Source organism: Gobio gobio, assembly GCF_949357685.1.
Source record: "Gobio gobio genome assembly, chromosome: 20".
NCBI classification, from domain to species: Eukaryota; Metazoa; Chordata; class Actinopteri; order Cypriniformes; family Gobionidae; genus Gobio; species Gobio gobio.
Window position 1 is genome coordinate 14,574,099 of NC_137113.1, and position 15,979 is coordinate 14,590,077.

Sequence of the window (15,979 nt, forward strand, 5' to 3'; positions counted from 1 at the left end):
ACCGATGTATCAGTAGTCATTTCTTTGAGTGAAACTGAACAATAAATGAGAAAAAGAAAACTATACAACGCATTTTACAGGTATTAAACAAGAATAATATTTTATCAGTAATTGACTGGATTATGTCTCCACTTGATGGATAAAAAAAAAAAAAAACGATGAAAAAAAGATACATTTAAGAAGACATGGTGATGTTAGGCGAAAAAGCAAAATCGTTTCAGAGGACAGGAAATTGTATTAAAGAAAATAGGTCCAATTTTGAGTTCAACCCTCTTTTTTAACTTTAATGTTACATTTTTGTTTAAAATCCTAAAAACCTTACAAAAGTAAATTGTTCTTCTTGACATTTCAATGTATCCAGCCTTTAGATCAAATGAAAAAAAGACCAAAAAAAAAACCCCAACAGAAAAATAAAAATAAAATTTCCCTCAAATCTCACTAGGCTTCTAATGGCACTTCCTCCTAACCTGCTGTCACTTCCTTTAGACCCAAAGGTTAATTGGCATTCAGCTCTGCGTCCCAGAGCAATGCGGAGACTTCCGTTGGTCCCCTGTGGGGATCTTTTGAGTCTTGACCCTTCAGTCCTGAGCTCCTCATTAATTTATAAGCAAAGGTAATTAAGCCTATTAAAAACTGCCCACGGTGCTCACCTTTGCACATCTGGAGTCACGCGTGCTCATTGGCTCCAAACTTATTCTCATGGAGGAAATCAACTCCTCTGTTTCTGCTCTCTGCTCTCATTTACCTGTCTGAGGTTGCAGAGCAACTAGCGGGGAAACAGAAGACCTGCTGAGCGCAGCTCTTTTGATTAAGCGTGTTCACCAAAGTAAATATATTTATCAGTGCCCAAGCAGCATTTCCATGAGTTGTTTGTTGAGGTGAATCAATGTGATTTTGCCACTCTTTTAAAACCTCTTCTCAATAAATACACACAAGGTCAGGAGGAGATCAAAAGGACAAAAATCACTCACCGCAGGGACAAGCAGTTTCTTGACCTCCTCAACGGCTCTCTTGAGTTTGATCTCAGCACGGTTCTGAGAGTCTTCCACAGTGATGAGGACATGCAGGTCTTCATTTAGGTGTTCCCAGTTGGGCTTTCCTCTGTTTTGCTCTTCCTGTTCAAAAGAAAACAGAAGAACGGTTTGAGAACCAGGGCTGTGTACACTATTCAAAACTGAATTAAGAATTTCAAATCAGAAAAATGAAAAGACAAAGAAAAAACAACAGACAGACAGAACAAAACGACAGAACAAAAAACGACAGACAGAACAAAAAACAACAACAGACAGACAAGACAGAACAAAATGACAGACAGAAAAAAACGACAGAGAGAACAAAACGACAGAGAGCAAAATGAGCGACAGACAGAGAACAAAACGACAGAGAGAAAGAAATAAACGACAGACAGAGAACAAAACGACAGACAGAAAGACAGACAGACAGAACAAAATTACAGAAAAAAAATTACAAACAGAGAGAACAAAACGACAGATAGATAGATAGAGAGATAGAGAGATAGAGAGATAGAGAGATAGAGAGATAGAGAGATAGATAGAGAGATAGAGAGAGAGAGAGATAGATAGATAGATAGATAGATAGATAGATAGATAGATAGATAGATAGATAGATAGATAGATAGATAGATAGATAGATAGATAGATAGATAGATAGATAGATAGATAGATAGATAGATAGATAGATAGATAGATAGATAGATAGATAGATAGATAGATAGATAGATAGATAGATAGATAGATAGATAGATAGATAGATAGATAGATAGATAGATAGATAGATAGATAGATAGATAGATAGATAGATAGATAGATAGATAGAAGGTTTAATGAATTGTGAGGGAGGATTTAAAAATAATGAAAAGGCTAAAAATAAAGTCATGGACAGTCAGAGAAGAGACAGTAAATGACAGTGAGAAAGGGGTGGGATCGGCAAACGACTTAGGTCGCCCGCATAAGCGGCACTGGAAGACGTGTCGAAGCACGTGCACAACCGGCCAGGCCACATTTCCAACGAGACATTTTTTCAAAAGTAGTTTCCAGGCACATTTGTAAGACTTTGGATCAATTGTCTATGAGCGCACAGACCACTTCCTGTGACTACGAGGCAGCCCAGTTTCTATGGAAACTTTTCCAGACTCTTATTCCAACTGTACAGCTGCACATGGACATAACCTAAAACATCAACAGACCCTTAGCAACAGTTAGCTTAAGTTACTGTCGGTTTATCTCAGGGTTCAGACTCCTGTTGTCATAGAAACGGGGTGTTCTGTCCCAAGCATTGAGCCTTATTGAATACATCGTCTCCAGCTGGGTTTTTCATCACAGCGGGGCTTATGTTTACGACACAGAGCTCAGGCCAACAGAACAATCAATTACTGTGAACTCGCTCGCGACTTCTGAGGTTCCCACTTCAAGCAATCACAGACATCGGCTTGGCCTCAAGGGTAAAGTGTGAATGAGAGAAACAAAGACATAGATGGCCCGGCCTCATCCTTGACCGGGGGACGCCAGTCTCAGATCACAGTTGGTGGTGTTGTATTTGCTAATAAGTGGCTGCCACCTCCTCAAAATAAAGAGTAATTAGATGATCAAATATGTGTATCCAATAAGGCTGCAGTCTTGCGCACAGCTGGTTATGTGCTAATAATAACTGTGATTTTGATTCTGGAAAAAAAAAGCAGCAGCACAATGCATAGAGGTCTTCTTCTGGCCTACTTTTGGTGCGTAGGCAATTTTGTGCACAACACAGCAAAGTCTGAAAAAGTTAATAACAGCTATAGATCAGCAGTGAACGTAAAAGGCCAATCCAACACAAGCTATAAATTACAGAAAATTCACAGCAACATGATTTTAGCAAGCTTTCTTGGAAGGATTGAGCCCCTAATGGTGTATTTGGTCCATTTTCGATTTTCATTTGTACACACTTCCCTCAGACATAGAATCCTTATTTTCCTTTTGCATGATCTGAATTACAGTGTACAGCCTAAACAGGCTATTCCGTCATGTCATGTGATATTATAAACTTAGCAGTGTGCAAAAAGAATAATTGACACAAAAAAAGAAATCCGTCATCATTTACTCACCCTCACGGGTTTTGGAATCAGTATTACCTTTTCTTCTGTGGAATATGAAAGGGTTATTAAAAGGATAGTTCATCCAAAAATGAAAATTCTGACATTAATTACTCGCCCTTATGTCGTTCCAAAACTGGAAGACCTTCGTTCATCTTCGGAACACAAATGAAGATATTTTTGATGAAATCCGAGAGGTTTCTGAATCATTCATAGGCAGTAACGTTATTACCACTTTCAAGGCCCAGAACGGTAGTAAAGACATTGTTAAAATAGTCCATGTGACTACAGTGATTCAACCTTAAATGTTATAAAGCGACAAGAATTATTTTTGTGTGCAAAAACAAAAAAACTAAAATAACGACTTTATTCAATAATTTCTTCTCTTCTGTATCGGTCTCTGACGCGGTTCACGTTGTAAACACAGTCCAGCGCTTCCGGGTTCTACGTCAGGAGAACGCCGACTCTGTATTGGCCAGCTCCTGCGCCAGCATCACACACATGCGTCGGTTCTGTTTACTGAAGAATCCAACACGAGACAACGATATGGCGCAACCAAATGAGATACAGTTACATGATTGGCTGCTAGCATGTCACTCCCTAGGTTGTTTGGTTACCAGAGGGCGAGTGCCTTTGTTCATGCAACCAGACTTTTGTTTTATTTTATGACCGATTGTTTCGCTAGATAAGACCCTATTCCTCGTCTGGAATCGTGCTGCAGAGTCTCTGAAGCCCTTCAAAGCCCTTTGAAACTGCATTGATTAGGACATTCAACATTTTGGTTGCAATTGAAAACCATTATGTGAAGAAAAATCCTGCAATGTTTTCCTCAAAAAACTCATTTTCTTTTCGACTGAAGAAAGAAATGAACATCTTGGATGAGATGGGGGTGAGTAAATTATCAGGAAATTTTCATTTTGAAATGAACTAATCCTTTAAGGTTGAACCACTGTAGTCACATGGACCATTTTAACGGTGTCTTTACTCCCTTTCTGGCCTTGGAATCAGTAATAACATTGAAGTCTATGTGGGATCAGAAAGCTCTTTTCATCAAAAATATCTTAATTTGTGTTACGAAGATAAACTGGTTTGGAATGACACGAGGGTGAGTAATAAAATGACAGAATTTTCATTTTTTAGGTGAATTATCCCTTTAATTTGACAATATCCAAGTTGCTCTTTTCCATTAAATGAAACCACAAAATGTTCCTCCCATTAAGATCATTAAATGGCTTAAAACACATAGCACTACTAAACTGGCTTTTTTGCTCATTTTGGAGACTGACAGTGTCTGGTCCCCGTCCACTTTCATTGAAGAAGAAAAGAACAACCAGGATAAGCTTTTGTGTTTCACAGAAAAAAGAAAGCCATACAGGTTTTTTAATGACACGAAGGTGAGTAAATAAACAGCATAATTTTAATATTTTGATAAATTTACGCTTTAATTACGAACACCTTTCACAGCCAAAAAACCGAACCTTATTGTGTGTTAATTCCAGGAAATGTGACAGTAAATCTAATTTAGAGAAACAGAATAGATGCAGATGGCATCTCCATTTGACGCCTGACTTGTTTGCCCCTGGCTGTAACTTTTGTTATTTTTCTCGCTTCCTTGATTGCCATAATTTTTCACAAGATTTATGTGCAAGTTTCGCTCTGCTGTCAGAATAGTTTCAGTGTTACAGAAAATAAGTCTGCAGAACACTACAGGGCTTGATAGTTTCATAATCTAACCTTCATTTTTAGCACAATATTCAAAAACACTTCACAGATTTAATTTTGACATGCTATTATAACAACAGCCTTTTGCACAACCCTGGTGGCTGCTGTCAGAGAACAATTGTCAAACTTGAGGAAACAGCTGGGGTTTAAATCTTTCCATTTCAATTGTCTGTTCTGATCTTCCTAGATGTACAGCAACTAGTCTGGCAAAGAATGCTGAGCCACCAGTCTGTTTTTCCGTCTTGACCTACAGAACGAAACAGCCCTTTATAAGCATCTCTGGTGTGATAGACAGATTGTGCAATGCAGTGAGAGAATGGTGCTTTGCCTAGGGCAGCTCAGCTCATTGTGTTCCATTAATTCCCCATAAATCTGAATCTCATCGATGCCTCTTACCCAATATTTTACCGTGTATGCTGTTAATGTTTTATGCTCCTAACACCTGTGTAGGAAGTAGAAGTTGCACTGTGAGGAATAAACACAGATGGTGTATCCTCAAAAAGCTGATAAAACAAGTTACTTCTATAATCCAAAAAGGAGACATTTGATCATCAATACTACAGGCTTGGAGTGTGGGAATGGGAAACAGGCCTGAACTCAAGACGGTAGTTACTAGTGTCTGTATATCACGTTTGAAATCAAACAGGATGACATCAAACATCTTTGAAAAGCACCAATGCAATGCTATTAAAGCATAACAACCTTTTGTAGCATTATTTGTTATGTTTTTGTTCATTTTTGTTCTTTTCTTGAATTCGCTAGTTTAAAGTACTGGGTATTTGCAACAAGCCCAAATTTACTCTTACCAAGAAACTTGGACTAAATGGTGTAGGATGAGACATTGCAAGGAAGTGAAACCGTATTCTTTGAGCTGGAAAAACTAGCATTCTCCTTCCTCTAATAGCACTCATTTTCATTTTAATGCGAGTCATTTTTCCTCCGTGTCAGGCAGCCTTGGAGGCAGGCAGATCGTCTGCCTCAGTTCTACAGTTGGGAAGGCCATGCAGACTCCGTCAGGAATTCCATTAAAATGGAATTGCCTGGATTTTGTCTCCTCCCATTTGGTATCTATTAGTTATGCGCTGTCGCAAATGTAGTATATGGTCTTCATCACTATAAAACACGGCTCACAAAAGAAGGAAAGAGAAAGAGAGAAAGAAAGAAGTAAAAATAAAAAAGGAAATGAAAAAAGATTTCCATTTTTTAAATGGAAAATTACATTTAAAGAAATCAAACAAGGAGATAATGAGAGAAAAGCAGTAACAAACAAAAGAGGAAAAGTCAAAAATAGTAAAATGCAAAAGAAAAAAGGAAATAAAAAGATCACACCTTTTTTTTGTCTCTCATGGAGCCTTTGCCTCGAACCATGATCTTGCAGCCCGTCTCGGCCTCCAGTTGTTTGGCTGTCAGGCCCCGGGGCCCCAGGATTCTTCCCACAAAATTGAACTGTGAAGAGACATCAAAAGGTAGAGAAAACAAGAGAGGTTTTTTCAGTGGAAAACATCTGCATTTTACACATCTGGTATGAAAATCTCAAGCGGATCTGAAATCATTTGTTTTGCAGTCTCGATCACAGTGCACACATGCATTCATTTTATATGAGCATAGTTCTGATATTTTAATCATTATATAACTATTTAACTTAGTTTAAAAAGACTTTTAAAAGCAGAGTCAGCCACAGTCACATCCTCAAGGTTACAAAACACAGACCATCATCCCCTCCGCTAATGGTTCTCCCATATGGAAGCTTTGGCAGAGCTCGGCGTAAACTGCAGCGTGGTAACATAATTGTATAATTCAATCAAAGGGACTCTGTAAACCCTGGCAGAATGTGTGGAATGTCTAATCCCGTTTTATTGAAAGGGGAACATCTAGAGACCAAATGCGGTTTTTGGAATGTACCATTTGCCACAGGGAAGCCTTAACCGTGCTCCACCCTATTCCTGCACATGGAAAAAATGTAACCTAACAAAGGGGTCAAAGAGTCATATAAACACAAATACCTATCATATTTAACAGCCAGTATGATTTGGAACAGGTACAGGATGTACGCAAAAGGCTTGCTTGTTTTTTAGTCCGATGCAAATTCATGTTCCAATTGATTTTTAGAAGATGTCTGCTTTAAAAGTCATATAACACAAACCTGACATGTGGGACTATCAACAAACTTTGTATTCTTACATTGACATACTATTTTTTAAAAACAAGTTTATTTTAAAGGAAAAGGGACTGTTCACACAAAAATGTAAATTACCCATGATTTACTCACTCTCAAGCCATCCTAGTTGTACATGACATTCAATTCAACCCCGGAGCTGTGTGGATTACGTGTATAATGGATGGATGCACTTTTTTGGGATTCAAATTTTGGGCTGCCATTCACTGCCATTATAATGCTTGGATTAGCCAGGACATTTTTTTAATATAACTCTCGATTGTATTCGTCTAAAAGAAGAATGTCATATACACCTAGGATGGCTTGAGGGTGTGTAAATATAATAATCATTTTTGGGTGAACTATCCCTTTAAGTTCCTTTTGATTCCGATGTGAAAAAGTAAGATGTCTTGAGTGTTTACTCTGAAATAAAACCACTCATTTCCACTTGTTTCCGCAATCAAACGAATACCGTAAACATTATAAATGATGTTTTTCAACATCTGGTTAGGGAAGCCACCAGTCAAGTAAACTGGATGATTAGTAGAGCTGCGATTTGACCCATGGCATGATTTATATTGCGCTGTCCCTTTAACAGTGGCGAGGCCAGAACATTGTGCTTTTTGGCATTTGTGGGCCAGTGGCAGCGCCGCTCTTTCAGCATTTAACCTTATCTGTCACAAGGGTTGAGTGATAAGCCAGGCAGCTGCATCTCTCTCAGGGTCACAATGCATTCTCTTCCTTTTAAAGCTCATGTCTTGTCGGGCCGTTCACAGCTGCTGGTGGTCGTTGGCGCTCTGTGCTGTATATTTAGAAATGAGCTCAACAAACTACTGTGTAGATGGCACTGGCTGTCTGTGTCCTTGTGTTATTGTTGTTTGGTGTTTTTAGGCAATGTTTGTGTAACTGTTGACTTGGTGAACTTAAGTTTTATCAGTCAAGATGTTTCTGGCTACCTTCCTCTCATTCTGGGGTGTGATTCCCCAAAAGCATCATTAGCCAACTATGGTCACAAGTCCCATTGAATTGTGTTGGTAAGGACTTAAATTGCAACCATAGTTGGCTTCGGGAAACGCACCCCGAATTGGTCTATGTAACCGCACAGACTGAATGACTGAAATTACTGCTACTGTATAATTTCCAAAACAAATCCCCACTGATTACCAGGTTATGCTGATTAAAGATGCAAGGTGTTTAATTTCTACCAATCCCAAATGTAATCATATAAATCTGATCATAACCTCTCAGTGTGGATCGTTTTGTGAATCTCGCCCACAAGCAGATTAGACGCAGTTTCTCATTTCTCAAGTGAACAGGGTGTTTCTTAAAGGAATGGTGAAAAAAAAAATTAGACTATTTTCGTTCTATTTTTTGTTTGTTTACGGCGCAAAAATACACTTTACTAACATGATTTACTGATTTTGCAGCATCATTACTTCAGTCTTCAGTCATATGATCCTTCAGAAACATTCAAAAAATTATGATTTTCTGATCAAGAAACATTTCTTATTCTTATCAACATTGAAAACAGTAGTGCTGCTCAGTATTTTTTGTGGAAATATTAAAATTATAATTTTTTTGATTATTTTCATTTGTGTTCATCTGAAGAAAGCAAGTCAAACTTCTGGGATGGTAGGAGTAACTGATGAGAGAAAATTCATTTTTGGGTGGACTACTCCTTCAAGAAAACAAAGAAAGTCATAGAACGCTAACAAAAAGTAAACAGTGTCTTTTTTGTGATTTTTAACTAGTTCAATCTAAAGTGTGTGGCTCTCAATGAACAACAATGAAGCATTGGAAAACCTCATTACCAGTCGACAGCTAGAGTGAAAAGAGTGGGAAGAGGATGACAGACTGAGGCGAAGGCCTCAGAATCATTCTGAGCGGTCTTTACATAGAAACAGTGAGAGCATGCAGAATAGAAAACTAATCATCATTCCCCACCCCTCCCATCTCCTCATCAAAGTCCACATTTGTTTTCACACGGACTATGCAGGCAGGGATAATGTTCTAGATCATTCTCTCCAAAAGGCGACGGAGGACAGAAAGGCCAGTGACCTGCATGTCTCTCACCCGCACTTGGCACTGATTGTGGGACGGTGATAACCCTGACAGGTTCCCGCGGGATTATCGGAATTCTGGTTCTTTTACAGGAGAGCAAAGCCTGATGATTGACGGCTGCAAATGTGATAAGATTTGTTGTGCCCCCACCTGATCTTTAAAAAAGACAACGTCCAACAAAGTGTAAAGAGAAAAAAAGGAACAGGCAAAGCAACAAAGCAAAAATAACTAACAGGGAATACCTTACGTTTGCTAATCATATATCATTTGTTTTAAACCTTGCAAACATTAGATTTTCTGTGACTTGAACACTGAACATTGAGTTGAATGTAACTCTAGCTGGCTAACTAAGTTATGTTGAAATGGCAAGAATTTCTTGAGAAATTCTTAGAGGCATCAATGGAAACTTTTGAAAAGAACAAAACAATTATGCAATGTACAATATGCCACCACTTCCTTGCAAAAGTGTTTATGTAGTTTGTTCACTTAAAGAGCACCTATCATGGAATTTTGAAATTTACCTTTCATGTAGTGTGTAACATAGATCTAAGTGAACAAAAACATCCTGCAAAGTTTGAAATATGACAGTGCACCGTATATATAGTTATTTTCTTTCAAAAGTAAGAGTCGACTCAGAGTCATTTTTAAGAATCGTTAGAAGACCAAAGCTTTTTCTCTGACTAGATGACGTCAACTTGTCAAGTTATTTGAATACGATACGCCCACTTATTGCGCTCCAAGACGCCAGTGAAAACTAGAAAACATCATGGCGACGAGACGCTGTGTTCTGAAGTGCGACTCAAAAGCAAACTTTTTTCATCTGCCCAAGGATGAGCATTTGAAGACTAAGTGGCTTGAAGACAAACCATACATCGTCGCGATTGTGTGTTTATTAGTCTTCAAATGTCTCTATTTGCATGTTTCGCGATCTCAGGAAGCTTTTATTATGGACTTCGTGAGGAGAATAGAGGAGTTTTTTTATGAATGAGATCAGCTGAGGCTCATATTACAATCAAACGGTACCGACGCGGTTTTCATATTCATAACTCCTGACACATATTAACAAATTACTGTCACAGACTTTGATGGGCGTTCCGTTTCCGAAAATATCTGCACAGACTATACCAATCACAACTGACTGGGTCATCGGACCAATCACCGCAGATTAGCGTCGCGTAAAGGCGGGGTTTTGAATAGTGAATCACTAAAGGAATCATTTGAGAATCGCTGTCAAAACAGGTAAGAAATAAATGCATATTATAAGAAAACTAAAGTCTTTTTTGGCATTGCATGCATGCAAAACTGTTGTTGGGGACTTCTAAAACAATATTTGGAACATTTTAAATGCCATAATAGGTGCTCTTTAAATTATTTGAAATTGTAAGATTTCCAGCTATATTGCAATTTAAAATATCTATAAATTAATTTAGCTAAACATGATTTATTTTGTTTTATTTCAGCAACATATTTTTGTACATTTATTTAAAAACATTTCACCAAAGAACAAAATGTACCTTGTTTTGAAGTGGGGCGAATGAAAATGTAGGCTAGGCAATTAAAGACCAGAAAAATCCCTATTGTTGAGCCTGAATAATCACAATAATTGGGAAATATTGCACATGAACAAGACCTATTGGTGCTTGTGGTGTGCTGCTCCAAATTACTTTGTTGCTTTATGAAGTTTGTGACCTCAATAAGTCACTCAACAATGGGAAATTCTGAGCAGGTTGTCAAAATGCATCACATTTTAATACACTAGACACCAGACATCAAATTGGAAGTTCCTGTGTGTTGTCATCCATTGAGCTAATCTATTCAAAAGCTTTTCTTTCGTCAAATTGTGTTTACTTGATGCAAGAACAGCATCGGAATGAGATGCATTGTTTCAATTTCTCCACGCAACTTTTCAAACAAGTTCATTTTGCACACTTGCTCAAGTGCTGTCAGTAGTTGGTTGGGTTTCCCCCTGATATAGAGGACAATGCACAGAGGTTAATTATAACTAAACGAGAGATAAAAGAGAAGCCCAAGTTACACATCTCACATTCAAACTCGATTAACCCTGACCCCACTATCACTCTTATCAGCTCTTTAAAAATGGCAGAAACGTGAGAGCTGACAGCCAGAAACACTGCTCTGTCTACTTAACGTCTCCATAAACTCAGTCTCAACCCTAAACCCGGTCAAGATCAAACGAGCCAGATAATCGCCCACTGAAAACGTACATCCCGACACTTTGTTCAGTTCACACACAAACGTTTCAGATTGGGCTCCTCGCATAATCCACTCTCAGGCCTGATGACAGTTTCTGCATAAATTATGTTTTCTGAGAAGATAAAATGCCCTTGCATTCAGGATTTGACAGTCACGATGCATTCAAATAAGAAACACAGGCTGTGAGTAAAACAATGCCTGGGCTCACAGTATTAGGCAATATTTACCACGCTAATTATTATCTTTTGATTATTGCTGTCCTAGTAGAGACAAGTTAATTGGATCAATCTGCCGCAGTATTCTCCTGCTCCTCTGAGTCGACATCTAAGGTAAGACAATCAAAGTGTAAAAAAAAAAACTCTGCGATAATAGACTTGACATAAATGTGTTTAAATGACCAATTTTCAGTCATTTGAGTAATCTTCAAAAACGTGTTAATATAATACTAATTGCATGCACTGGTAGAGGTGCATTTTAATCCCTCATAAACATTTTTCAGGAGGTAAAAATGGTAGTTTCTGTACATTACTTTTCCAGTAATACCATGTTACAATGGTATTTAGAATAATAGTCTTCTGTAAAGCAGCTTTATTGCCCTTAATTCAAACTACTACCCAACAGTGTAAGAGTTGGAAGAAGACAGCAAGGACTTTGGGCAGCATTTGGGACAGGGCCAAACATTATTTTTGCAATTCCGGGAGCCATTAGTGTCACAGAAATGGCTTTCTACTTTTTACTTGCTGCCTTTAATGCAAACCATCGGTATAAATGTGTTGATTCTGTAGAAAAGATACACCGTCAGAAAAAACCTTTAGGGATACAACAGATTGTTACTGTGCAGTAGCCTTAATGAGACAGATTTGTATCTTATATACCCCTAAAGACTGCCTATTAGTATATTAGGTGTGCACATACCAGTACTTTAACTGTAAATATTAGTATCTTATGCCAATTTCAAACTACATAATATTTTTGTCTGTTATGGTAGTCACTGTGTCAGATTAGCAATTTTGACTTCTAAATTCTTGTCTCATCGTGGACATGTCAGACTACACGTTCCTTCCTGACCAATCATTACTAGCCGTCTTTAACGATATGCGTGATGTCATCAAGACTGACTTTTGGAAACAAGAACGTAAACAAACAATGGCTACTGAAGTGGTGTACTAACTGGGTTGCTGAAGCGCCTTCGCTATTGTTCGCCAGCATTTATCTTTTTCACTCTGTCCTGGTAGTCCCTCGAGGAAACATCATAAAGTCAGGAGTATAGTTGCCATATCTCCACAAACCTTTCCTTCATTGCATAATAATTCCACCTAGCAGCACCAATCCCATCGTCTCTCCTTTGTTTCACCATGTTTGAAAGCTATGCACGGAAGAGCTTCTGTGACGTTTATGAATCACTCTACCTCAAATGGATCTTGCCAAAACTGCGCTGATATCATGTAGTCTGAACCCGGCATTAAGGTATGCGCTCTTAAGTGTAAGATAGCATACAAAAAGTGTACCTTTTAAGGGTACTGCCCCACTAACAGGCTCATTTTTTTTACTTTTTTCTGACAGAAACTAAAGATTTCTAAAACCTTGATTTAAGTTACAATAGCAGTGAAGTAATACTCACGTCTGGGAATTCTTTGACAGGCACATAGAGTTTCTCTTGGAGTTGTGCAATGGGCCCCACAGCATCCGGGAGCTCGGAAGTCCTTTTATCTGTGCCGTTCATAGTGTCATTGTACATGTCCTTCCGTACCCGTCCGATTTCTGTCAAACAGACACATTAAAAACTCAATTATAGTGAGGTTTTTTTTCCATAAAAGTTGCCTCATCTATCTTTAAAAACAAAGAAAAGTACTTTGTTAAAAATGACTTGCATGAACTCATCAAGACTTCTGCAACTATTAAATATAAAGTCAACTCCTAAAGGGCATGAGAGCCCAGCCAGCCATGGAGGAACTAGCGCACCATGATGTGCATTCACAAAGAGTGAATCAGACACCAGCCTTTTGAATGCTTGCTGGTCCAAACCGAGGAATTCCAAAGAGACCAGCTTAAAAGACTGGAGCAATAATTATTATTTCATTAAAGCTCTTTAGAGAATATTGGGAAGAAGCATCAGTATATTTCAATGGATTTACACCGATGTATAATAGGGTTCAAAATGACAACATCAAAGCATGGCCCAGGCCTACAGATTAAAATGACCTAAAAATAACCCTGATCTGAGCTAGCTGTAGCTTGTTGGGCTCCCATAGGATCCTCCCAGAGTAAAGCAGAGAACCTCAACAAGCTCTCATAAGCAATAACTCAACAGAGCTCAGCAGGATGTGGTTCTCTGAACTCCACCGACACCACCACCCCGTCCTGAAGAACGAACAGGATCGTTTTCATATGCCTTACATTAGGGAATGCAGGCATGTAAGCATATTTACACTCAATTACATACAACACATGCTCTTGGCAAGGCCCCATCTAACCATGTGTTCGATCCCACAGCTTTTTCTGATTTACAATGTTTTAAAAGAATCCAGACTGCGCTGTCACATTAGGACTGGTTTCCTCGGTTCATATGCTATCATTCAGAATAAAGCTGATGAAATAAACCCACCGAATAAAACCAGCCATACAAGGTCCCACAATGAAGCACAAATCCAAACATCCGCTCAAACTGCTCAAAGCCGATTAATTTACACATTCTGGGACTTACACATGAAATTGGTATAATTGGTCACTTTACATTGAGTGTTGAAAGGGGATTAAACAGTCAGTCAGAAGTTTATATTGGGTTTTGTGTGAATCTGTGGCTTAACATTCCAACAGTCTCGACACTTTGGACTAAGTATGACTTATCCCATGAGTCACAAGGGCTGGGCGATAAATACAATATTCACAATGATTCTGCTGCCAGTAATAAAAAGCAACATTGTGGATATTGCAATTTTAATGTTTTTTTGTCTGCCCATTATGTTGAAGGGATAGTTCACCCAAAAATGAAAATTCTGCCTTCATTTACTCACCCTTCCATTCATCTTCGGAACCAAAATGACACATGCTCAATGTATAAGCGTTGATTAAAGTTTATATTATATTATATTATATTATATTATATTATATTATATTATATTATATTATATTATATATATGAAGAAAAGCTTAAATGAAATCTGTTTATTATATAACTTGATTGTGTCTCTTCAGATGACTAGTATTAAAAAGCTCAATTCATTTGGATATGGATTTACTTCTGGAATCTTTGGTTGTAGGGACTTTCAATGGATGGACAAAAATTATGCGAGAATATAAAAAAAATTTAATCATTTGTGTTCTAAAGATGAACGAAAGTCTTTAGGGTGAAAATGATGAAAAACATTTTTTGGGGGGGGGGGGGGGGGGGGTTCAATCCCTTTAGATACGGCTTTACAGGGGGTGAGTCGAATTCAATTCTATGAATCAGTTCTATCCATTGACCATTTCAAAAAATGTATTCAAAACTCAATTATTTGTCTGCGTCAGCACACAACATTTTTTAACAGAATTCTTAGCATGCTATTTTCATATACAACCCCAAATCAGAAAAAGTTGACAGTATGGAAAACGCAAATAAAAAAAAGAGAAGTGATTTCTAAATTTACTTTGACTTGTATTTCATTGCAGACAATATGAACACAAAATATTTCATGTTTTGTCTGGTCAACTTCATGTCATTTGTAAATATGCATCCTTTCCTGTCATTCAGACCTGCAACACATTTCAAAAAAAGTTGGGACAGTAAAGCATTTACCACTTTGTAATGTTGCCATTCCTTTTCACAACACTTATAAAGACGTTTAGAGACTGAAGACACTAAGTGATAAAGTGTTTCAGGTGTAATTTTGTCACATTCTTCCTGCAAACAAGTCTTAAAGGGTTAGTTCACCCAAAAATGAAAATTCTGTCATTAATTACTCACCCTCATGTCATTGGACACACATCAGACCTCCGTTCATATTCGGAACACAAATGAAGATATTTTAGTTGAAAGCTGATGGCCGAGAAAGGCTTCAGATAGGCCTCCATTGGCATTCAGTACATTGACACTTCAAAGATCCATGAAAGGCACTTAAAACGTTGTTACAAAGTCCATCTCACCACAGTGGCTCTACAATAATTTTACGATGCGACGACAATAGTTTTTGTGCGCAAAAAAAAATCAAAATAACACCTTTATCCAACTTGTTCTCGACTTCCGTGTGTGCCTCCACGACGCATGCGCGAGAATATGACGTAGAGCCGGCGTTCGGGAATCCATGAAATACATACTTAAGCCCCATTTTGAGCACTACGCCGAGACCTAAAGCACGATCAATGTAGAATCCAACAGCTTACACATGTGCGTCTTCCTCTGCTCGTAAACAAATCGCTTCTTCGGGTCATATGTCCGAACGCCGGATCTGCGTCATATTCTCGCGCATGCGTCATGGAGGCATACACGGAAGTCGAGAACAAGTTGGATAAAGGTGTTCTTTAGTTTTTGTGCGCAAAAAAAAATCAATTGTCGTCGCATCGTAAAATTATTGTAGAGCCACTGTTGTGAGATGGACTTTGTAACGACGTTTTAAGTGCCTTTCATGGATCTTGGAAGTGTCAATGTACTGAATGCCAATGGAGGCCTGTCTGAAGCCTTTCTCAGCATCAGCTTTACACTAAAATATCTTCATTCTTACGGGTGTCCAACGACATGAGGGTGAGTAATTAATGACAGA

General features: G+C 38.2%; 1 protein-coding gene across 4 annotated transcripts in view; it reads right to left on the reverse strand.

The window, feature by feature from the left end:
- qki2 (QKI, KH domain containing, RNA binding 2) overlaps positions 1-15,979 on the reverse strand; it is a 41,539-nt gene that overhangs the window by 13,263 nt on the left and 12,297 nt on the right. For all 4 annotated transcript variants that reach the window (XR_013818635.1, XM_079845653.1, XM_079845654.1 and 1 more), the window contains exons 2-4: positions 12,862-13,001; positions 6,140-6,256; positions 972-1,115 (exon numbers count right to left, since the gene is read on the reverse strand). Coding sequence is in view for 3 of the 4 variants with exons in the window: in XM_079845653.1 (XP_079701779.1) it covers positions 972-1,115; positions 6,140-6,256; positions 12,862-13,001 (401 nt within the window). In the remaining variant the exon portion in view is untranslated. The remainder of the gene's footprint in view (positions 1-971; positions 1,116-6,139; positions 6,257-12,861; positions 13,002-15,979) is intronic.